Raw genomic sequence first — 24945 nt, 5'->3', positions numbered from 1 at the left:
TAACATAAGGGTATCCCATGGGATTACACTTTTGACATTTCTTTGGTATCCAAGAGAAATCTTGGAAATGTCCATTTTTGAGACATCAAAGATTTGGAATTAAGTTTGGCATTCTTTGTTCCTAGCAACTTCTGCATGGTGACAGTGAGCTGTCAATCAAATGGTGTATCATTTGTATACAGCAGTTATCACAGTTTGATAGGAAGTTAGAGGGCTGCTACACCAATTCATTACTGGCTTCACATTATTATATCAAAGAATCATATAGCTCCACATTGCATCTTCTGACACACAAATGGGCAGATGCACATGTGAATTTCTCAAAAAAAAATACGCATTGGCAGTAGACATGTACATTTGCAACATGATTTGAGAGGATGCTCTCATTTCAGGAAGACAATCACGGAATAACTGTAGAAACAAAGGAATGGAGTTTGGCTATGTGAATAACTGCACTTTTCACAAGTCCAACATCTGAGGTTAAATGTAAACCCAATGCATGGACATGCCTGCTAAAACGAACTGCCTCTGAGTCAGTTAGAGAACAGAAGGAGGCCATTTGGCCCATCCAGTCCATGTCAGAACATCAATCTTTTATCTTGGGGCATTGGATCAGACATAGCCTTCAAGGACAGCGTTTCCTTTCCTTGACTGATAATTGAAATATTAGAGAAGGTTTATTCATTAATGGATAGGTATGAGCATATTGAAGTACACAGCAGTAACACAATAAAAACAGCCCATTTTCCTCCCAAGGTATCTGTGGTGAGAAATGGTTCAAATCTTGTCTCCATATTGTTTCAATACTTATTGAATGGCCCATAATGAGGACAATTGTCTGCTCCTTTCCATTGACTCATAGAACATAGAACAGTACAGTACAGTACAGGCCCTTCGGCAATGCATTCCACACCCCTACCACTCTCTGAGTAAAGAACCTACCTCTGACGTCTCCCCGATATCTACTTCCTTTCACTTTAAAACTATGTCCCCTCGTAAAAGCTACCTCCACCCTAGGAAAAAGTCTCTGGCTGTCTACTCTATCTATACCTCTGATCATTTTGTACACCTCTATCAAGTCACCTCTCATCCTTCGTCGTTCTAAAGAGAAAAGCCCTAGCACTCTCAACCTTGCCTCGTAAGACCTTCCCTCCATTCCAGGCAACATCCTGGTAAATCTCCTCCGCACCTTTTCCAACGCTTCCACATCTTTCCTGCAATGAGGTGACCAGACTGGACACAATACTCCAGATGTGGCCGAACCAGGCTTTTGTATAGCTGGAGCATAACTTCACGGCTCTTGAACTCAATCCCTCTCTTAATGAAAGCTAACACACCATACGCCTTCTTAACAACTCTATCCACCTGGGTGGCAGCTCTCAGGGAACTGTGAACATGAACCCCAAGATCCCTCTGCTCCTCCACACTGCCAAGAATCTTTCAGTTAACACTGTATTCTGCTTTCAAGTTTGTCCTGCCAAAATGAATCACATCACACTTTTCAGGGTTAATTTCCATCTGCCACTTCTCAGCCCAGCTCTGCATTCTATCAATGTCCCTTTGTAACCTAGAACAGCCCTCCGCACTGTCCACAACGTGACCGACCTTCATATCGTCATCTTAGTTCCACACTCCTTAGACACTTGCCACTGTAGAGACCTCAGTTTTGAAATTTTCAAATGACCTGTGGCAAGGAGAGAATTCCAGATTGGCACTACACTTAGCTTGAAGGAGTGCTCCATGACCTCACCCCTGAAAGATCTCCCTCTATTTTTCAGTATAACCCATTGTTTTAGGATCACACAATGGGGGAAACAGGTTCTATCTATCCACCTGATTAAGGCCTGTCAACCATGGGGAACTGTACTCTAGCAATCAGGGTGGATAAAGAGAAGGAACAGAACTGCAACATATCTTTGTGTTCAATTACCAGTTAAAACTGGAGAGATCATTAAATAAAGTGAAATTCATAGGTTGAACTCTGCAACCCTACCTTTCAGCACAATTGTCCTGGCAACGAAATACTGTCATCTTTCTGTAGTCAAAGAACGCTGTGCCCCTCAAGGCTCTCTGCTTGGTGTTGTCAAAATAACAGCCGATATATTTGCCTGGGAACAGAAAAAAAAAGGCACACAAATGAAACAATAGATAAAAATTCGCAGTGTAGAAATTCATCAGATAGAGCCTGGAGCTTGAAGTTACTCCAGCTGCTTCAGCATAAAACCACCTCATGTTTTCCAACAGATTAGGTAAAATCGACTGACTGCAATTCAGACAGGGGCCGCAGTACGTGTGGACATTTTAATTACCTTACTGTAGAGGTGATGAATGCGAAAACTGCGGGGATTTTCCGGTGCTGAAACACTGGGAGGGTAAAAGGTCAGGACTTGTGTTATCATTCAGAAGGACTCAAACTGTGCATACCAAAGGGATTGTTAAAAAAAGAACAGCCTAGTCTAGCAAGCAATGCCCACGACCCATGAATGAATAATGCAACAATAACTTTTAATAAAGCAGGATATTTCCAGATTGAATCCTTGTTGGAATTTATTAGAGTCTGTCAATATCCAGGACACTGCACTGAGTGAAACAGATATATATTCTTCACTTTATCTGAATATTTTCATTGATTAATTTGTGAAAATATTGCAGGTAGGTAAAAGAATTGAGAATTACCCAATCAGGTAGCCAAAACTTAGTGTGCTTTCTGGTTGGTCTGGCATCCAGTAAGAATTGGCATGCCAAGTATCTAATGGCAGAAGAATAGGGGGGATGGGTCAGATAGTTTGAAAGCCAACAGTGAAATTTCCACAAATACATCTAGCCAGAGTTCACAACCTTAAATTCCCAGTTGTGGGGACTGAGTCAGTCACTTTCAACATTTTCTCGTGAAAGAACTCTATAACAAATATTATAATTCTGTGGAATGCCAACCGTTAAAGCAAAGTAAAAAACATTGGATGAATGAATGAATGAAAATGCAACAAAAAAAATCATTAAATCCAAAACAATGTCTTTTGTAAAATTTGCTACAATTTCAATGACTTGAAAATTACATGAAGCCCTTTAGAATGCTAAGGGAACCCTTGAGTTCTGGCGAATCTTGGTTGAAATACACCAAGTTAGCTAATCTCTGTTAGGATGGAGTGAAGGGAACTTTTAACATAGCCTATGAGAGCGGGAAGGAAAACCTCTGCAGCAAAGCATGAAGCAAGGTTAGCTGGTAATGTCATAATGGAAGGTTCATTTGGAAATTGTAACCTTAACACGACAGAATTTCAGATTCACTTTGGAAGTGACGTACTCTAAATGCAAACATGAATCCCCATTATTAACATCCTTGGGATTACCGTTGACCAGAAACTCAACTAGACTCACCATATAAACCCATCGGTTTGAAGGATAGGTCAGAGGCTAAGAATACTGTGACGAGTAACTCACCTCCTGACTCCCCCCCCCCAATAGCCTGTGCAGCATCTACAAGGCACAGATCAGGAGTGTGATGGAATACTCCCCACTTGCCTGAATGGGTTTGGCTCCAACAGCATTCAAGAAGCTTGCCACATCCATGACAAAGTAGCTCATTTGATTGGCACCACATCCACAAATATCCACTCTCTCCACTACTGGAGCTCAAGAGCAGCAGGGTGTACTATCTACAAGATGCACTGTAGAAATTCACCAAAGATCCTCAGACAGCACTTTCTAAACCCACAACCACCTCTAACACCTGAAGAAGGAGCGAGGCTCCAAAAGCTTGTGTTTTCAAATAAACCTGTTGGACTATATTCTGATGTCATGTGCTTTCTGACCTTGCCAATCTAGAAAGACAAGGGGAGTCAATACATAGGAACACCACCCCCTGCAGGTTCCCCTTCAAGCCAATCACTATCCTGACTTGGAAATATATCGCTGTTCCTTCACTGTTGCTGGGTCAAAATCCTAGAATTCCCTCCATCTCAGCATTGTGGGTCAACCGCCAGCAGGTGGACATTTTTTTCTTTATTCATTCACATGGATGAAGGCATCGCTGGCCAAACAGTATTTATTGCTCACCCCAAATTGCCCAGAGGGCAGTTAAGAGTCAAGCACATTTCTGTGGGTCTGGAGGCACATGTAGGCCAGACCAGGTAAGGATGGCAGTTTCCTTCCCTAATGGACATTAGTGAACCAGATGGAATTTTTCCAACAACCAGCAAAGGATTTATTGTATTCATTACACTCTTAATTCCAGATATTTATTGAATTCAAATTCCACCATCTGCCGTGACAGGATTCAAACCGAGTCCCCAGAACATTATCTGGGTCTCTGGATTAACAGTCCAGCGATAATACCACTAGGCCATCACCTCCCCCTCAGTTGTTCAAGAAAGCAGTTCACCACCATCTTCTCAAGGGCAACGAGGGATGGGCAATAAAATGCTGGCCCAGCCAGCGACACCCACATCCCACAAATGAATAAAAAACACTCTCAAATGAAGCCAATTACATAGATATGCGGGGAGAACTGCCTTAAGTCAATTGGGCAAATAGACTGAAATGTAAATGAACAGTGGAAAATAATTAAAGAGAAAAAAATCAAAATGGTAAACAAAAATACATTCCACCAAAGAACAAAAACTCAACAAGAAAATTCAGCAAGGAGGTTAAGGATAGAAATGGATTGAAAGAAAAGCCTTAAAACGTTACAAAAAGTGTGGTAGCAAGTCTGAGGATTGTGAATGTTTTAGAAAACAGAAAGGCCAAAAAATGATTAAAAATGGAAAAACAGAATGTGAGAGCAAACTAATCAAGGATATAAAACAAACTATAACAACCTTTATACGAATATGAAAAAAAGGAAAGTAGCTAAAGTAAACATTGATTCCTTAGCAGCCGAGACAGGAGAAATTATCATGGAGAATGAGTAAATGGCAGAGGCTTGGCCAAATATTTCATGTTTGCTTCATTAGTCAAAGAAACAAATCTCACACTTGCAGCTCAAAAGCGTGAGGAACTTAAATAAATTAATATCCGCAGAGTAAAGTTAATGAAGAAACATAAGAATTAACATTCAAAAAGTCCCCATCTGATGGTCTACACTCTTGGGTTCTAAAAGAGATGTTTGCAGAGTTAATGGTTGTGCTGCCTATGATTTTACAAAATTCCTTAGATTCAGGAATGGTCATAGAAGAATGCAAGTTGGCAAAAGTTACATCATTTTTCAAGAAAGGAGGGAAAGAGAAAACAGTGAACTAAGGCCAATTAGCTTAACATGTCCTTGGGAAAATGCTGAAGTTTACAAAGGAAGTCTTAACAATGTATTTAAAGAAAGCATTTTGTGATTAGAGCAAGCCAATGTGATTTTGCCAAATGGAATTCCTGTGTGATAAATTCATCACTGTTTTTAATGGATATAATTTGTAGTATAGGTAAGAGGAGAACCGATAGATGTAGAATATCTAGATTTCCAAAAGGCATTTGATAAGGAGCCACAGAAAAAAGTTAATAGGCAAGATAAAAGCTCATAGAGTTGGGTGTAATATATTCACATGACAAAAAGATTGGTTCATGGTCAGAAAGAGAGTAGAATTGAGGCTTCTTCATATTGGCAGTCAGTGAATAAAGCAGTGGTGCAAGGATCAACGCTAGGGACACAGCTAATAACAATCTATATTCACAACTTAGATGAAGAGACAGGGAGTAATGTATCAAAGTTTGACAATGATACCAAGCTAGGCAGAAAATTAAGTTGTGCAGAGAGGCTGCAAACAGATATAGAAAGGCTCCATAAGTGGGGAACAAGATGGCAGATGGAGCATAATGTAGGAAACTGTAAAGTTATTAACTTTGGTCTTCAGAATAGAAAGGCAGCATAGTTAACCAAAGGTGTGAAGCTTGTAAATGTTGATATTCTCAGTGACTTGGGTGTTCTTGTACAAGGAAAGTTAATATGCAGGTACAGCAAGCAATTGCAAGGGGTTTGGAGCACAGGAACAAAGAATCATAGAATTCCTACCATGTGGTAGCAGGCCATTCAGCCCACCAAGTCCACACCAACCCTCCAAAGAGCATTCCACGCAGACTCATCCCCTACCCTATCCCTATCACCCTGCATTTCCCATGGCTAATCCACCTCACCTGCACATTGGCTGTGCTAAATTGCCCAATTCAACTAATCTGCACATCTTTCGACTGGAGGAGGAAACCAGAGCACTTGGAGGAAACCCACATAGATACGGGGAGAACGTTCAAACTCCACACAGACAGTCCCCTGAGGCTGGAATCAAATTCAGGTCCCTGGCTCTGTGAGGCATCAGTGCTAACCACTAATTTGCTCAGTCTGGTGACAACTCTACATTTTTTCAGTGAAACTACATAGGGAATGCTGTGTGCAGGTTTGCTCTTCAAATTTAAGCAATGATACATTTGCATTGGAGGCAGTACAATGAAGCTTCACCAAACTGGTTCTTGAGATGAAGGTGTTGTTTCCTGATCAGAGACTGAGTAAACTGGTCCAGTTTTCTCTGGGGTTTAGAAGAATGAGTGACGATCTAATTGAAACAGAATTCCGGAGGGGCTTCACTGGGTAGACATTGAGAGATTGCTTCTGCTGGTTGTGGAATCTAAAATTCTAAAAATGGCACAAGCTTAGCACAAGGGCCGATAATTTAGGACAAAGATGAGAAGAAACTACCTCACTCAAATCTGTGCTGAGCGTATCTGGAATTCTCTACCCTTGAGCATTGACAACTGTGCCATTGTTGGATACATTAGAGGCTAAGATAGACTAAAATTTTAATCTCTCAGGGAATTAAGGGAAATGGTGACAGGGTCAGTGTTAGGGTGACCTAACCTTACCACAGGGAGGAAAGTGAAGTTCATGCCCAAAATCAGGCCTGTTCATCTTGAAATAAAACAGAAAAAGCAGATGGTAAAAATCTGAAACAAAAACAGAAATTGCTAGAGAAACTCAGTAGGTCTGTAGCGAGAAATAGAGTTAACATTTCAAAGCTTTTGTTTCTGCCAAAGGGTCACTGGACTCGAAACGTTAACTCTGTTTTTCCTCCACAGCCCATTGCTAGACCTAATGGTTATATTGCATGTTGGAGCAGGCACGGTGGACTATACAATCTATTCTTTCTCCTATTCCTTGTGTGAGCTTCCAGTGTGAATAAGCCATCCAAAATCACATTGCCTAACAGCACTTGCTGATCAAGCTCAATCTTGTGGCTTTGTCATTTGCGTGAAACATATTCTGGCAGCTGACACTTGGGATCAAATCTGTTCGTGAATGAGAAGACAGGGCAAGCACAGTAGGAGTAGAACCAGTTCAATACAACATTTGCAGAAAATAGTAACTTTTCTCCCTGCATCTTCCCCAGCGATGCTAAAAGTCCATCTGCTTTCAGTGCGACAGTGAAAAATGTGCATTGCTGTAATGCATTCTCCACTTGTCCCCAAGTGGAATAAAGTTACATCACAGGGCAGAGAAACATGCTGAAAAATAAGAACAAAAGACTTTTAAACAAATGGCTGCTGAACATCACACGTTTTTACAAATGGCCTGCCTAAGAGGCCGCTGATGGAAGTCTGAGCATGTGATCAGAGTTGCTAACATCCTCTCACAGGCTATAGCCTGACCCCCTTCAGATGCTGTCAGCTCAGCAACATTGCCCAAGGAGTATCATGAGCTGTGGCAATGTAAATTCTATGGGAGGCAATGGCCTAGTGGTATAATAGCTAGACGATTAATCCAGAGACTCAGATGGTGTTCTGCATTCAAATCCCACCGTGGTGAAATTTGAATCCAATGTTTAAAAAAAATGGAATTAAGTGATTAATGATGACCGTGATTCCATTGCTGATTGTTGGAAAAATATCCCACCTGGTTCACTAATGTCCTTTAGGGAGGGAAACTGCCATCCTTACCTGGTCAGGCCTACATGTGACTCTAGACCCACAGCAATGTGCTTGACTCTTAACTGTCCTCTGGGCAATTAGGGATGGGCAATAAATGCTGGCCTGGCCAGCGACACCCCCATCCTGTGTATGAATAAAAACTTACAACTGTAAAATCTTATCAACATTCTCCCAAGGAAAAGCTACTGAGCAAAAATACTTAAACCTGATACTCATCCCTGCATATTGGTGGCTGTACATGCCTTTAGCTTAAGCTCTGAATCCCTTCCCTAAATCATTCTGCTACTCACTCCCCATTCAAGAAGCTCTTTAAATATATACCTCTCTGATCGAGTCTTTGGTCACCTGTTCCGATACATTACCAAGGGAGTACTTAATTTTCAGATGAGATGTCAAACTGAGGCCTACCTATTCTCTCAGGTGAATTAAAAAACAATCCATGCCATTGTTTGTAAAAGAAAACACCAGGGGAGTTCGTTGTCATGAGCCGGCCAACATTTGTGTGCTAAAAACAAAATGATCTGGTCACTTATTGGACTTTGGGAACCTGTTGTGTGGAAATTTGTTGTCAAGTTCTCCTCACGTTTAAACTCACTTTGCTATGTCTGGGGTGTTCTATGTAAATAACTTTTTTTTTTCCATACTTTAAACTGCTGAGATCTGTTCTATTTATGAGTGAGTTCTTCATTATTATGCGCATTCGACAATGGACCAAATGCTTTCCTTCTGGTACTCTTCTGTTTGGATTTTTACCGATCCAGGATGACTTGGGAGTCCTTTAAAATTGGCAGGTGGGGACCAATTTCACGATTTCTGTCCCATCCCCTATAAGGTCACCTCTCAACCTCCCACACTCCAGCAATAAAGGTCCCAGCCTATCCAGCCCCCCTTGTAATTCAAACCCTGCATTCCCGGCAACATCCTGGTAAATCTCTTCTGAACCCTGTTCAGCCTTATAATATCCTTCCTCTAACAGGGATACCAGTACTGGACACAGTACTCCAGAAAAGGCCTTACTAACATCCTATACAATCTCAATATAATGTCCCTTATACTTAAAGATCTGAGCAATGAAGCCAAGCATGCTAAATGCCTTCTTGGGTCATTCAGTAAGATGGTAAAGCAAAACATGGTTCATGGCCTCTCAGAGAAGATGTCAACCATGGGAACTGCCAGTCCCGAGTTGGGAAACAAAAATTAATACAGGTCCCTACTCCTGGAATACTTCCATTGGCATGCTAAGTTTTCTTTAAGTTTCAAGTATTAGATTCTGTATCGTTAGTTAGATGTACTTTTATTGCATTGCTTGATTATGGTGTATGTCCTGCTGAGGTAAGTTAATCATTATACTGACCAACATTGTGTAAGTGTTGAGAGGCATGGGAGTATTTCTCACATTGGAAAACGTGCTCTCAACCATTCACAAGCTGAAAAAGAAGCACTGCTTGTCATCTCTAGTGTCATAACCTAAAGTGATTTAAATACTCTGAACTCTTTTGAAAAGAAAACAAAATCTTTCTGCAACTTTCACTAATGGAAACAATAAAGAACCACCTCCCCCACCGCTCTCAGACTGTTTTGATTGACAGAACATCTTGTGTTGCTACAGTAAAGGTCATTCTTTTCAGTTTCAATAGAATCCATTGTTTATATGTTCCCAACATTCATATTATAGCTGATCCTAGTATGAATGCTTGTCTGAGCTTTGATCGGTCAAGAACAATTTATCTCTGCAGCATATTCTGCTATTAATTTGATTAACAGTCTTAGGAGGCTAATGAAGAATTACAACTGATGTGATTACTAAAATAAATGTATTTTTTTAAATCAACAGATTGACCACTTGAGGGAATTTATCTTTTTGAATTTTCTCAGTCTGAAGAGTGTATGAGTGAGAGTTCCCTTTGATTGTTCAAAGTTTAATTTTCTTTTCATTACCAATTCTCAAACTTGGCTGCTGAGGTCATGGTGGATATTGGATAAGTGGTAATGGGGCATGGAAATGGCAATGGGGGTAGGTGGAGCGTAGGGATATGGGACAGCATGGGGTAATGATTGGTTATGAATATGGTGATATGGTGGAGGAGGGCATGTCAGGCGAGAAGGCTGAGGGACGATGATTTAAGGTGCAGAAATGCATCATGAAAACTGCGCTGATGTCTCAGTAAATGGAGGCAGAAATTCGAGCTTCCAGCCTCACTATCTGCCTGCTTCCATTGTTCACTCAGGACTGCCTCCATCAGGTCTCTACCTCACTGGAGCTTTCTGATTCGATCTTCCCACCTCCTGTATGAAAACCCAGTCTAATGACTCTCTGGGTAGGATTCATAGCAGTAAATAAAGACAACATGAAATGGGCTGGTGACTATCTGAGTACGCTGTGACATCCTTCAGGGATTCAGTCAGATTCCCAAGCCAACCAGAGGTGACAGTGTTACTGCAAATCCCAGAAGATGTACCAACTCTATGTATACAATCCTGAGGCATGTTTCATCAGCTGTGGCCTGCTAACCTTTTTCCCATGGCATGTTTCACAGCTTGATTATAGACAGTCCACTGATTCTGAGGACTTCAAAAGTTAACAAAAGTACAAAAAGACAGAAAATCAATTATTTATACAGGATTACACCATTAGCTACAATGGCTCTCATACTAAATTAGTTCCACGATTTGGAGGGACCCCACAGGCAGATCCCTAATGGATGGTAAACTGAGAATTATTGAGTCGTACCAAATCTCAGGGATTCCTTCAATGAATACTAAAGAAGGCATATTGGACTTCTTCCAAAAGAAACATAGAGATTACAGTGAGTACCCATGTAACATACAATGACCTATTTATGTGAAGCCACTGCATAGACAAGCCTTGTGGTAATTTAGTTTTAAAACTTAATTCACTAGGTCATGCAATTTGAGGCTAGAGGGCAGTTTATTCGTTAATTAAGCAGCAAAATTGAGAAATTTCCTCTCAAACTATGAAGATTAGTAGATAAACTATTCCTTCAGATTTGCTGACAGGATTACTTCCAATTCTGTTTCTTTTATTATTGTTAAAAAGCCCAGGCAATTGTGAAAAAAGATACAGTGAAGATGTGGTAAAGGAAACAGTTACTGACTAGGCTTGACTGAGCATTTTTGTGTTAATTCCCTCATGGGATGTGGGCATTAATGGCCAGGCCAGCATTCGCTGTCCATCCCTAATTGCCCAGAGGGCACTTCAGAGTCAACCACATTGCTGTGGGTCTGGAGTCACATGTAGGCCAGACCAGGTAAGGATGGCAGTTTCCTTCCCTAAAGGACATTAGGAACCATATGGGATTTTTTTCTGACAATGGGCAAAGGTTTTGTGGTCCTTATTAGACCCTTAAAACTCCAGATTCTTTATTGAATTCAAATTCCACCATCTGCCATGGTTACTGAAATATTTTCATTTTAATCAACAGATGGACCGCTTGAGGGAATTTAGTTTTTTTTTGAATGCAGGGTTTTCTCAGTCTGAAGAGTGCACAAGTGAGAGCTCCCTTAGATTGGTCCAAGCTTAATTTTCTTTTCAATACTATTTCTCAGTTTTGGTTCCTGAGGTCATGGTGGATATTGGAGAAGTGGCAATGGAGCACGGAGATAGCAATAAGGCTGGGTGGAGCCCAGATCCCCATAGCAACTGTTGCATTTCTGGAATAATAGCCTAGCGATAATACCACTAGGCCATTGCCTCTCCTAAGTTTTGAAAACTCATGGATTATAGTTGGAAAGGAGGTGAAATTTTGATGGACTATGAAAGACTGATCTGGAGACGGAGCAAAGTGTTGCCTTAGAATTTTGGTTCTTTAGCCCAGGAAATTTATATTTGCCACAGAAAGTATGGGACCAACATTCATTAGATTGATTCATAGAGCATAGAATGGAAACAGACCTTTCAGTCCAACTCATCCATGTCAATCAGATATCCTAAACAGACCTAGTCCCATTTGCCAGCATTTGGCCCACACCCCTCTAAGCCCTTCCTATTCATATACCCATCCAGATGCCTTTTAAATGTTGCAATTGTACCAGCCTCTATCACTTGCCTTGCAGCTCGTTCCATATATGCTCCACCCCCTTCATGAAAACATTGCCCCTTAGGTCCCATTTAGATCTTTCCCCTCTCACTTTAAACCCATGCCCTCTAGTTTTGGACTCCCCTCCCCTGGGGAATAAACCTTAGCTATTCACCCTATCCATGCCCCTCATGATTTTAAAAGCTTCTATAAGGTCACCCCTCAGCCTTCGATGCTCCAGGGAAAATATCCCCAGTCCATTCAGCCTCTCCCAATAGCTCAAACCCTCCAACCATGGCAACATCCTTGTAAATCTGCATTCCTGGAGTAAGAAATCATATCTTATGAGAAGAGATTGAATGGATGGGTTTATATGCTCTCAGATTTTAGAAGAATCAGAGGTGATATAATTGAAATGCGCATAATCCTTAATGGATCTGACAGTCTTTATGCTGACAAGTTGTTTCTATTGGCTGAAATGTCTCTCATTTGGAGTCATGGTCTCAGGTAAGAGGTCAGCCATTTAGGATAGAAAAGAGAAAATATTTCTTCACTCAGAAGGTTGTGAGCCCATGGAATTCTCTCAATCAGAAGTCTCTCTGAAATGTTTTCAAGGTTGAGATCGATAGATTCTCGGAAATGATCAGATGATCAAAGGGATGTGGGCTCTGCATGACAAGGTGGTGTTGAGTTAGAAGGTCTGTTATGGTCTTATTGAATGACTGGTCGGGTTTGAGAGGGCATACACCTTACTCTTGCTCCTACAGCATATTTTCTATTGGTTATGATTTCAACGTAGCAAAATGACTTTGTTCCTATGAAATTGACAAATCATGCAAAGATGGTTCAAATCCACTTATCCAATTGTTTGTGTCAAAGACTAGGTTTTTGGTTCTCTGCCTTTATAGCAGCTTGACTTAGAACATGGCAGCCACTTTTATAAATGAGAAATTAGCATGTGAAATGTTTAGTCGAGTCGATAGGACAGATGAGGAGAGAGAGAGGGATAATATTCCCACTGGTGGTGGGAGTCAGGAACAAGGCGTGTGGTCTTCAAATTACAGCTAAGTGTCCAGGGCTGATGCTGGGAAGCACTTCACTTTAGAAAGTTCATTGAAATCTGGAGCTGCCTCCCTCAAAAGGGTGCTGCTATTGGCAGACAACTTTAAATGTTAAAACTGAGATTGCTAAGAATTTTTAGGGTTTTTTTTCTTTATTCATTCACAAGATGAGGACATACTGGCTTGACCAGCATTTATTGCTCATCCCTAACTGCCCAGAGGGTAGCCATGAGTCAACCACATCGTTGTGGGTCTGGAGTCACATGCAGGCCTGACCAGTTAAGGATGGCAGTTTCCTTCCCTAAAGGATATTCGAGTAGTAAGAGCAGTAGGGTCCAGGAATCAAAGCAGATTGAACAGAATTAAGATTAAGATTTAACTGAATTTTGGAAAAGGCTGGTAAATGGTCTACTTATTTTCTGTAATCTCTAGCATTTCCAAAAACAGAGTTACGTAAGAATTAAGAACATAAGAAATAGGAGCAGGAGTAGGCCATCCGGCCCCTCAAGCCTGATCTGCCATTTAATAAGATCATGGTTGATCTTTTCATGGACTCAGCTCCACTTACCCACCCTCTCACCATAACCCTTTATTGCTTTACTGTTCGAAAATCCAACTATCTTTACTTTAAAAACATTCAATGAGGTAGCCTCAACTGCTTCACTGGGTAAGGAATTCCACACATTCACTGAGTTACTTACTTAAAAAGAAAGAAGACTTGCATTTCTATGGAACCTTTCACATACTTCACATTTCACGGACTGCTTTTCCATCAATAGAACACTTAATTCTTGAAGAGTAGTCGCTGATTGTTCACACAGCAAGGTACCGTTATCACAGAAATGTCTCGGATTCTCCAGCATCTGCAGTTCCTACTACCTCTGATTCAATTTTAACCCCACTGCGAAGCCTCTTCTAAAGAGCCTTTCTGCTCCTCTGATGCTGCTTGGCCTGCTGTGTTCATCCAGCTCTGCACCTTGTTGTCTCGGATTCTCCAGCATCTGCAGTTCCTACTATCTCTGACAGAAATGTGACCGTCGTACATAACAGGAACTTGGATAGCTCAGGAATCCTGCTCTTTACAGTTTTCTTCCCATGAGCAAATGAATAATCTGGTGGAGTGCATCAACCTCCATACAAGAATTCTCAATATGCATTCCCGTCAAAAGAAGCTCTGCTCCAATAGCACTAGCTCTATTCTTAGACAAATGGTCTTGTACATCCCTGCAGTGCACTCAAAGGCATTCCCAGTATACAACTGCTCCAAATAAATGATCTGCCTGAGAAAACTGAAAGGATTTTGGCACTGTATGGATTTTGCTTTGTCAAAGGTGTGTGACCATGTAATTCAGGAACAATGGATTAACTGTTTACTTCAGGATAAACTCTTTGGCATAAATAAAAGATACATAGCACACAGTTTCCCAATCACAAATATTGCACTTTCATTTAAAATCTCCTGCTGCTTCAATACTTGTTTCAGGTTTTATCCCACCTCCCCTGACTCCAACTTTTCCCAAAGCTGAATCTTGGAATAAATCACTGTCAGAAATCTGCTTTTCCTGTACGTGTTGCACCTGCGAACACACATAGGGAGTATGTGATGTGAAACAATCAATACTTCCATTAGTGAGATAATTTATAAATGACACACTCATTAACAGGTTGTTGTCAAACCCACAGTGAAGGTCTCAGAGTTTATTACTTGTCTTTCCTTTACTTGTCCATGGGATGTGGGTGTCATGAGCTGGCTCAGCATTTATTCCCCCATCCCCAAGTGTCCTTGAGAAGTTGATGGGGAGGCACCATCTCAAATCACTGCGGTGCACGGGGTACACCCATAGGGCTGTTGGTTGGGAGTTCCAGGATTCTAACCAGTGACAGTAAAGGGAAAGGGACCCACCTATCACCTCCTCCCACCTCAAGTCTCACCCCCATCTCCTACCTACTAGCCTCATCCCACCCCCTTGACCTGTCCGTCCTCCCTGGACTGACCTATCCCCTCCCTAACTCCCCACCTACACTCACCTTTACTGGCTCCACCCCTGCCTCCTTGACTTTTCTGTTTCCTCTCCATCTATCCTCTCCTTTATCCATCTTCTATCCGCCTCCCCCTCTCTCCCTATTTATTTCAGAATCCCCTTCCCCTCCCCCATTTCTGAAGAAGGGTCTAGGCCCAAAACGTCAGCTTTCCTGCTCCTCTGATGCTGCTTGGCCTGCTGTGTTCATCCAGCTCTACACCTTGTTATCTCAGATTCTCAAGCATCTGCAGTTCCTACTATCTCAGTCCCAAGTCAGGTTGGGCGTGTGGCTCAGACTGGAAAATTGCAGGGAATGGTATTCACATGCATCTGCTGCTCTTGGCCTTCTCGGTGGTAGAGGACGGGATTTGAACGGTTCTGTTGTAGGTGTTTGGAGGGTTGCTGCAATCCATCTTAGAAAGGTGCACTGAAAAAAGTGCTGCACAGTCTCAAGTGTTATCTTTCAGATGAGACATAAACTGAGGCTGTGCATTAATGATGGATGAAATGAATGCCTATACTTTGGTTAGATATAAGAAAGACTCACATTTATGTAGAGAGAGTGGCGTACAGGCAACTTGCTGCTCTTGTTCCCCTGCTGCACAAGGTCAACATCAGCCATTGAGTGCTCTTATGGCACGGCAGAGGAAAATAATCCACAAAATATATTTTGTTTTCCTGGTGAATTAAAAAACCGTGGAGAAGCCTTATAACGCTGCACAAATGTAAAACATCTTCGCCATGTGCACGCAACACTGGCACAGGGCTGCAAAAAGTGAGTCAATAACTCTCTGAAAAGTTAACAAAGAAGTTGGAAGGACGGACCAGGCTGGTATTTATGCAGCATTATTTGGGACCACACAACATCTCAAAGCACTTTGCACCTGACAAAGTATTTTTAATGTGTTATTACAATTGTAAGAATAGGAAACACAGCAACCAATTTTGGATAACAAGCTCAGACAAACAGCAACTGACTAGAAGTAAGATATATGTTTCAATGATGTTCTTAAGCAATAAACATTGCCCTGGCAATGGGAGAACACCCCATCTTTTGACTGTCCATAGGATATCTTACCTCTACCTAATAGTGCAGGAGCTTTGGGTTATGTCTCATTCATAAAAAAAAAGCATTCTGACTGTGCAGCACTCTCTCAGTATATTGGCAAGAAAAACAAAAACTACCTCAGAATCATGACACGAAATGCAAAAGAATATGTTGGGCCAGAGTTTACTGGAGCTGGTATCCATGTTTCATTAGATTTGCCCTTGCTTTTTTTATTTCCATGACTTTTCACTGGGAACACACTTGTGAGTGAAGGATGGAAATGTGTATTGCACTTTGCATAGCAGTTAGAATCTCTATGCAGGGCAAGTGACCATGTAACTCCTCAAATTGTCATGTTGAGGAGTGGTGGAATGGACAGTACATGGTCTGAACAACCAAGTTTGAATTAAAATAGGGAATTCAATGTCAAATTGTTTACAAGAAGAACAATAAAGAAAGGAACAGAACATTTGAACATAGGGTTAAGTGGGAGGGAAACAAGATAAATTAAAAGCAAAAAATAAAATTAATCAATTTGAAAAACACTTCAACAATGAAGAAACCCTGAAGGTATGAGATTCCACATTGGTGAAGTTATGTTTTCAATGCCAGAGAAGTTGCTTGTACTCATAAAGAGTTATCACCCTGGTGTCTAGATTGAAATGGAGAAGCTCTAACCTCATGTGGCTGTTCTACTTTCCATCTATCAGAGAAGACAGGGTTCTATTCTTTTCAACACGCTGCCATGTAATTTAGCAATGAAGGAACAGAGTTCCTCAAGTCTGCTTGGCCAATCTAGATGATGACTGCTCATCCATGGAAACACTGTCTTCCCACACTATTCCCATATCATTGATGTGGTTAGTAATTACATGTATATTAATCCCTTGAATTTATTTAATGACTGAGCCTCACAGCTCTCTGCGTCTGGAAATTCCCAAGATTTACCATCCTCTCAGTGAAGAAGATTTTCCTCATCTCAGTCTGGAATGGCTTGCTTTTTTATTTTGAGACTGTGTCTCCCCAAATTGGGAAACATCCTTTCTGCATCCATTCACTTTTAAGAATTGTGTAAGTTCCTGTGAGATTACCTCTCATTTTTTAAACTACAGAGAATAGAAGTAGAGTCCTCTCAAATCTCTTCTCAAAGGACAGTCCAGCCAAACCACGTAACAATCTAGTGAACCTCTGCTGAACTCCCTTTATTGCAAGCATATCCTTCTTTAGACAAGGGGACAGAATAGCACAGAATAATCCAGGTGCATTCTAACCATATTTTCTAAAACTGATGTCAGGCTTCTTTGCTCCTCTACTCAAATCCTTTTTGTGATAAAGGGTGGAATGCCATTTGCTATCTGAATTGTTTGCTGCACCTGCACGCTAGCTTTCAGTGACTTTTCAACAAGGACATGTTGGTTTCTTTAGACATCAAGACATGCCAATTCCTCAGCCTTTACGAAAGAGTCTGCACTTTTGTCTCCCACCCCTCCCAAACACACACACACACACACACACACCAGTAATGTCAAGGGCACTGTATGGTAGGACCAAGGTTGCATGAGATCAGAGGGTGACTGATCCTGGAGTTGAACCAAACTGATTGTCAGTGAGCAGATTCTATGTATTTTAATTTTGTTTGTGCATAAACAACAGTGGATAACCTCTGCATCATTTTGACAGTAAATTCCAGTCCATTAAAGTTGATTCTTCTGCATGTATGGATGTTCCATACAATAAGAAGCACTGGGCAGCAGACACAGCTTAGAGACAGTGATGATCAGCAAGTGATGAGCCAAAAATAGACAAAATCGCTGGAGAAACTCAGCTGGTCTGGCAGCATCTGTGCAGAGGGAAAGCAAAGTTTACATTTCAAGTCCAGTGATCTTGTGTCAGAAGTTCACACTGTTTCTCTTTCCACAGATGCCTTGCTGAGTTTCTCCAGCATTTCCTGTTCATTACTTATTTCAGATCTCTAGCATCCTCTGTTCTTTGTTTCATTTAAGTGCTGGGCTGATATAATGTCCAAACACTAACTTTCTCATGACTAGCCAAGGAAGAGCTGGAGTAAAAGATATCAGCCAGGCTGTGTGTTTTTTAAATTCATTCACGGGATGAGGGCTATCATTTATTGCCCATCCCTAATTGCCCAGAGGGCAGTTAAATGTCAACCACAATGCTGTGGGTCTGGAGTCATTTGTAGGCCAGATCAGGTAAGGATGGCAGTTTCCTTCCCTCCCAGAATTAGTGAACCAGATGGCTTTTTCCGACAATTGACAGTGGTTTCATTGACATCATTAGACTCTTAATTCCAGATTTTTTAAAAAAATTGAATTCAAATTCCACCATTTACTGTGGTGAGATTTGAGCCTGGATCCCCAGAATATTATCTGGGTCTCTGCCTTAATAGTCCAGCGATAATAACACGAGGCCATTGCCTCCTCCCTGGTGCAGACTACAGGATGAAAAGAAGGTGTCACACCTGAGCTGTAATGACAAGATAATACTTGGCAATAGTACCATTTACCAATCTCAAGTGTAAATGTCATAAGTCATTGCTCACCAACCTATCGGGGAGGCGATGGCCTAGTGGTATTATCACCGGACTGTTAATCCAGAGACTCAGATAATATCCCGGCGACCTGGGTTCGAATCCTACCATGGCAGATGATGGAATTTGAATTCAATAAATGACTGTGAACCCATTGCCAATTGTCAGGAAAAACCCCTCTGGCTCACAAACTGCCATCCTTACCTGCTCTGGCCTACATGAGACTCCAGACCCACAGCAATGTGGTTGACTCTGAACTGCCCACTGGGCAATAAATGCTGCCCTAGCCAGCAACACCCTCATCCCGTGAATGAATAAAAGTTTGACAGCTGTGGGACCAGTTGCCTTTGACAAGTGTGTCAAGATCTGTAGGTACGACCAGCAGGAAAGCAAGTGCCAGCTAAGTGCCCTGGCATGCTTATCCTCTTCAGGTACCACTTCAATCATGAAACACTGCTGTAGGAACCTTATAAAGAACCATACTGTCAATTTTAAACTGGCACAACTTTCTGCACTGCGCGACTGCTCCCCCATTGGGGTTAAGATTTGTATTCAAATCGCCCTTTGCCTGTCAGCTTCTTTTGTATCATTTTCTGGTTCAGCGGCACTCTTCCCATTACAGCTGGCTTCTCCAAGAATGTTACCAGAATGTTTAGGGTTCCCCACGGAAAAATTCCAACCCTTTTCTGCAGCCATAAAGCAAATAGATAATAAGAAAGCAAATTCTAAAAACAGACAAAAGATGTGCACGGAAAACATAACAGAAAAAGGTAATAAAGACAAGGAAATAAAGGAGTCAGAGCTACAATTATTCAAGGAGCATTGCCTTATGCTGCTTATGGAAGGAAAGGCTAAACATGCAGTTGGGATCACAGTCCACAGTCATTGGAAATCATGTGTTTTTGAATTTTATATACTGTTACAACTGTGAGATTTGTAATAACATTATGTTTTAGGACTGCACTTTTTGCTTTTACAGGTATAATATACTGAGGCTTTAAATGTAGAGTAGATGAAATAAGTCATGGTACATGTACTGCAGTCTGCCTGGCAGTAAGCATAGGTGGTATAGTTGTTAAAAGCCTAAAGAAGACTCATGTTGTTTTATTGATAGGGAGGTGCGAGGTAATCAGCAGTTTCTCAATTTGCATTGAACAGCGTATAAGTCTCCCAAAGTACCAGAAAGGTGTTATTAGTATTAAATTGGAAACAATTGTAGTGTAAATTATCCCAGTACTTCTAAGATGAAAGCATCTTAGATTAAAAATGCGTGATCAGCTTTCATAATGAGATACAAAGCTGATGTGTTTCCTGTTTCCATTGAGTAAAGAAGCCATTTTGAGATCAGGTTCAAACTTCCTCATAAACCCAAAAATACCACAGGCAGACAGCAAATTCTGTCTTGAGTGATATGCAGCCACTTGGAACGTAAGGACAATAGATAGAAACAGCCAGGCTCCACTTGAAACAGAGAAAATATAAATTCTATTGCTCATGCTCAGACTCAGGACTGGTTTTACGAGGAGTTAAAAGAAGGTGGAGGGGGCTACAATACTGGCATCTGTCTGACAAGGTGGATAATTACTCAGGTATTTCCTGTAACCGAAAAGTAGAACAAATCCAACTTGGCCAATTACCACCCCATAACTTTACTCTTGATCATCTACAAAGCAAAGAATGGTATTGCTGACAGTGCTACCAAGCAACACTTAGCAAAAACCTGCTCTCTAATGATTGGTTTGGGTTACCTCCAGGTCCATTCAACCTCTAAACTCAAACAGCCTTAGTCCATCCATAGACAAAAAAGCTCAACTCCATGGGTGAGGTGCCCTTGACATTATTGTAGTGTTTGATGAAATGTGGTACAAAGGGCCCCTAACAAAATCAGAGGAACTGGGAACCATTGTGGCAGGGTAGGGGAGGAGTGAGAGCATTCCCTATTGACTGGAGTCATACATAGCACCAAGAAAGATTATGGCACTTGTTGGAGATCAATCATCTCTGTCCTAAGATACGCTTCCTCAGGGTAGTATCCTCAGCCCAACTATCTTCAACTGCTTTATCATTGACCTTCCCTCCATTGTGAGATCACAAATAGGAATATTCAATGATGATTGAACATTGTTTAACACTATTTGTGACTCTTAAGATACTAAAGCAGACTGCATCCATATGCAGCAAGACCTGGACAACATTCAGGCTTATGTTGACTAGTAACAAGCCACGTTTGCACCAACAGAGTGCCAAGCGATGACCATCTCCAACAAGAGAGAATCTAACCATCTCCCCTCAATGTTCGATGGTATTACCATTACTGACTCCACAACCCATATCCTTACCATTGACAATACAGTGAACTGGATCAGTTGTAAGGGAACACAGAACATAACAGCGCAGTACAGGCCCTTCGGCCCTCGATGTTGCGCCGACCTGTGAAACCAATCTGAAGCCTATCTAACCTACACTATTCCGTTATCATCCATATGTTTATCCAAAGCTATATAAAGCTATGCCGCCTCGTGCTAGCCATCACCATCCCAGGAAAAAGGCTCCCACTGTCCACCCTATCTAATCCTCTGATCATCTTTATGTCTCTATTAAGTCACCTCTTAACCTTCTTCTCTTCAACGAAAACAGCCTCAAGTCCCTCAGCCTTTCCTCATAAGACCTTCCCTCCATACCAGGCAACATCCTGGTAAATCTCCTCTGCACCCTTTCCAAGGCTTCGACATCCTTCCTATAATGCGGTGACCAGAACTGTACGCAATACTCCAAGTGCGGCCGCACCAGAGTTTTGTACAGCTGCAACATGACCTCATGGCTCCGAAACTCAATCCCTCTACCAATAAAACCTAACACACCGTACGCCTTCTTAACAACCCTATCAACCTGGGAAGGCAATGGTGTTGTGGCAATGTCATTAATGAGCATCTAGAATGCCAAGCTAATACTCTGAGATTGTGAGTTCAAATCTGACCATGGCAGATGGTGAAATTTGAATTTGATAAAAACCTGGAGTTAACAACCAGTCTAATGATGATCACATGAACATACTGATTGTCATTAAAAACTCAGTTGGTTCACTAATGTCCTTAAGGAAAGGAAATCTGCTGGTCTGGCCTTCATATGGCTCCAAACCTACAGTAATGTGAAAGATTCTGAACTGTCCATGGCAATTATGGAAGGGCAATGGAAGGCCCTTCCAGCATTAAAAAAAATTAATGCTGTACCAACAATGCTGGGAATAATGCAACGGTGAACTTACCTTCTGACACCCAAAGTCGGGAGTGTAAGGGAATACTCTCCACTTGTCTGGATGAACACAATTGCAAAAACCCTCAAGAAGCTTGACACCATCCAAGACCCAGCAACCCACTTAATTGGCACCACATCCACCACCTTGCAACAAACACTGTCTACAAAACAAACAATGATGCCAGAGTGTACCATCCACAAATTGCACTGTAGTGACTCACCAAAGCGCCATCTTCCATTTCGCAATCTCTAATGCCAGAAGGACAAGGGCACCAGATGCATGGGAAAACCACCAACTGCAAGTTCCTTTCCAAGCCACACACCAACCTGACTTGAAACTACATTACCATTTTGTCAGTGTCATTGGGTCAAAATCCTGGAACTGCCTCTGTAACAGTACTGTGGGTATACCTGCACCGTATGGACAGTACTGATTCAAGAAGAAACCCTCTGAAGGGCGATTAGGAATGGTCAATAAATGCTGGCCTAGTTAATGATGTCCACACCCCATGAAACAATATTTAAAAAATGGATTTGCCTATCCTGGGGCTGGTGAGAGAAATTAACAGTGTAACTCTCACGGTGAGAGAGAGCTGTGGTATTAGAAGATACACAGCTGGGAAAATTGAACGGAAACTGGAAGCTGTTATAAAGCAGAGGTTGACCTCCCCCCCACCCTGAGAACTAAAACTGAAACACCCAAGAGGAGCGTCTTGCCCTATAATCCGTAAAAGGAATGTAAAAAGTGGTGTGACCTGCCTTTCAGCAACTTCTAGTGGTTAAACAAAATAAACTCCGACACTCACTTTACAATCAGCAAGTAACAATTTACTTATCTAACTGTAACAGTGAACAAATTAACTATATTAGTAACAAACTGAATAAATCCCTTCTAACTACCAACTATTCTCGAATAAAACAAGATTCCAATAGAATGCTGTTCCAATAAATACAAGTCACACTTATATAAAATAAAATAATAACAAAAAATAGAATTTAGTCTCTCGAAATTACAGCCAGATTATGTGTCTTCTAAAATGCTCTGTGCCTTTTCCATTGAATGTTCTGTCAGGAAAATTAACCAGTTGTGCTGTTGGGAACTTTGATTCAGATGGTGCTTTCTCTAACACTTACAGAATACCGTGAGAGCCAGCGATTTTCTCTTGAGAGCTGAGAGCTGTTAACTCCAGCAGATGGCAGTTAACTTTCCTATCTTTGTCCAACTGCCCTCTCCTTTCATATCCTTGATGACATATCAAGTTCTTACAGTAGGATTGGTCCTCTGTTGTCAAAACCATCAGGTTTAAATTTAATTGGTTTCTGGTGTCTAAGTGCCTGGAACAAATTGTTTGGCTAAAATAAAAACTTGTTGTCTTGATAACAAAACAAAATTGCTGCTTGGCCTGCTAACTGTGCAGCCTTTTGATACAAATGTTTCAATTTGAGTGCTCTCTATGCACCTGCAAACCCACAAACTACTGCCCACAGACATCCTTTTTGAATCTCTAAGCATAGAAAAAGCACATCACCTTTTAAAGGGACCACACACTGCTCTTCCCCCCGGTATTTCACAAACACCAATTTCTAACTTCCTGCCTCCCAACTCATAAGTACTCCACTCAACTTTGCAACACTGTTTAAGAACAGTATCTTCATTGACAGCATGGTATGTGATAAGAATTAAGGCACCATTTATTCCTAAAGTTTAATATAAATGTTGCCTACAAAAGAAACCACTGTTCAGTCAATAGTTTTTTAGTCATTTCTTACAGTAAAGATTTTTCATAATGTGGAATTTTGATGTGTTATTGTTTTAGCTAATATCTGGCATGTTGATTTTCTCCTTAGACATTATCAGTCACTGCAAAGGTCATTACAATATAATGTCCACACACTTCGAAGGTTTAACCTTGAGAAAAGAGCTTTGAAAGCAGAGATGATCAACTAAACTACTGACAAACTGTGGAGAGGACACTCAACTTCTCCATGTGTGGAAAGAGATTCATTAGGTCATCCAGTCTGCTGAGGCAGTGAATTCATGCGTGACTATAAGGGTCGAATTCTCGGCTGGGCTTTGTTTCCACTAGAGTTATTAACTCTCATCACCGTGCTGAGATATACTATTTTATTCTGTTTTAAATTGATACAACCTCTCCACAAAGATCTAACATAAATTGAAGCACAAAATAAGCAAGAACAATTTCTCTGAGTATGAAACATGAATACAGAATTGCAAATAAGGCAGCACTAATCAGGTGCAATCCTACACAATTATACTTTTGGTTTATCAACTACAGCAAACTTTATTTTAACCGGCACTTTAATGAACTGACATTCTCGATAAACCAGCAAAAATTATATACCTGCAATATCGGGTTTACTGTATTATTGCAATTTCCGCAATGCTTGAGTAGTCAGTTGAGGGCATGAGTGAGAAGGCTCTCTGCCAGTAAGTTTTATTTAAGGCCAAGTTGAATTATTATTTAAGTGATGTATGCTGTAAATAAAGTTTAACAAGGATCTGTATACCCTTGCATTACATATTTATTATTACTGTGTGTTTTTACATGGATTATGTGGACCTCTTGATCAAACAGAATATTTGCTCAAATGACACACTTCTGGTCCCATCAGTGCTGGTTAATAAAAAGTTTTCTGGGCTTGGATTATGGAAATCAGGTGGTTGACCTCAGTTTATGTTAGTTTCCTATTGAAGGACAACCTATCTGCAAGACTCCTGCTTGCTAATGTTAAGTTGTGTTGCTAAGGTTTGGGGTAATCAACTTGAAAGTATTGATTGATTAAGGATCTCGAGCACATTTAAAACGTCACTGTTCTTTCCTCAGGGATCTGGGCTGGATGGTGTTGCATGTAGCAGTCCCTTGCAACTGCACATAGTGGTGGTTCATGAACTCCCAGCCCAATTGTTTGTTTTGTGGCACTGTGGAATCCATGGGCCATGTGTAGATGGGTTGTGGGCATGTGCACTCCCTTTTTAGTTACCTAAAGGATCTTCTCCTCTGCTTTCAGTTGCACTTCAGTGCCACACTCCTGATCTTTGGGCACCTGGTGG

The 24945-nt window shown here is 41.2% G+C and overlaps 1 protein-coding gene across 1 annotated transcript in view; it reads right to left on the bottom strand.

Moving 5' to 3' along the window:
• wscd2 (WSC domain containing 2) overlaps window positions 1–24945 on the bottom strand; it is a 538109-nt gene that overhangs the window by 143350 nt on the left and 369814 nt on the right. The window contains exon 5 of the mRNA XM_048611624.1: window positions 1994–2108. Coding sequence (XP_048467581.1) covers window positions 1994–2108 — 115 coding nt within the window. The remainder of the gene's footprint in view (window positions 1–1993; window positions 2109–24945) is intronic.

Source organism: Rhincodon typus, chromosome 24 (assembly GCF_021869965.1).
Source record: "Rhincodon typus isolate 14 chromosome 24, sRhiTyp1.1, whole genome shotgun sequence".
Taxonomy (NCBI): Eukaryota; Metazoa; Chordata; class Chondrichthyes; order Orectolobiformes; family Rhincodontidae; genus Rhincodon; species Rhincodon typus.
This window is presented reverse-complemented; position numbering and strand designations above follow the sequence as displayed.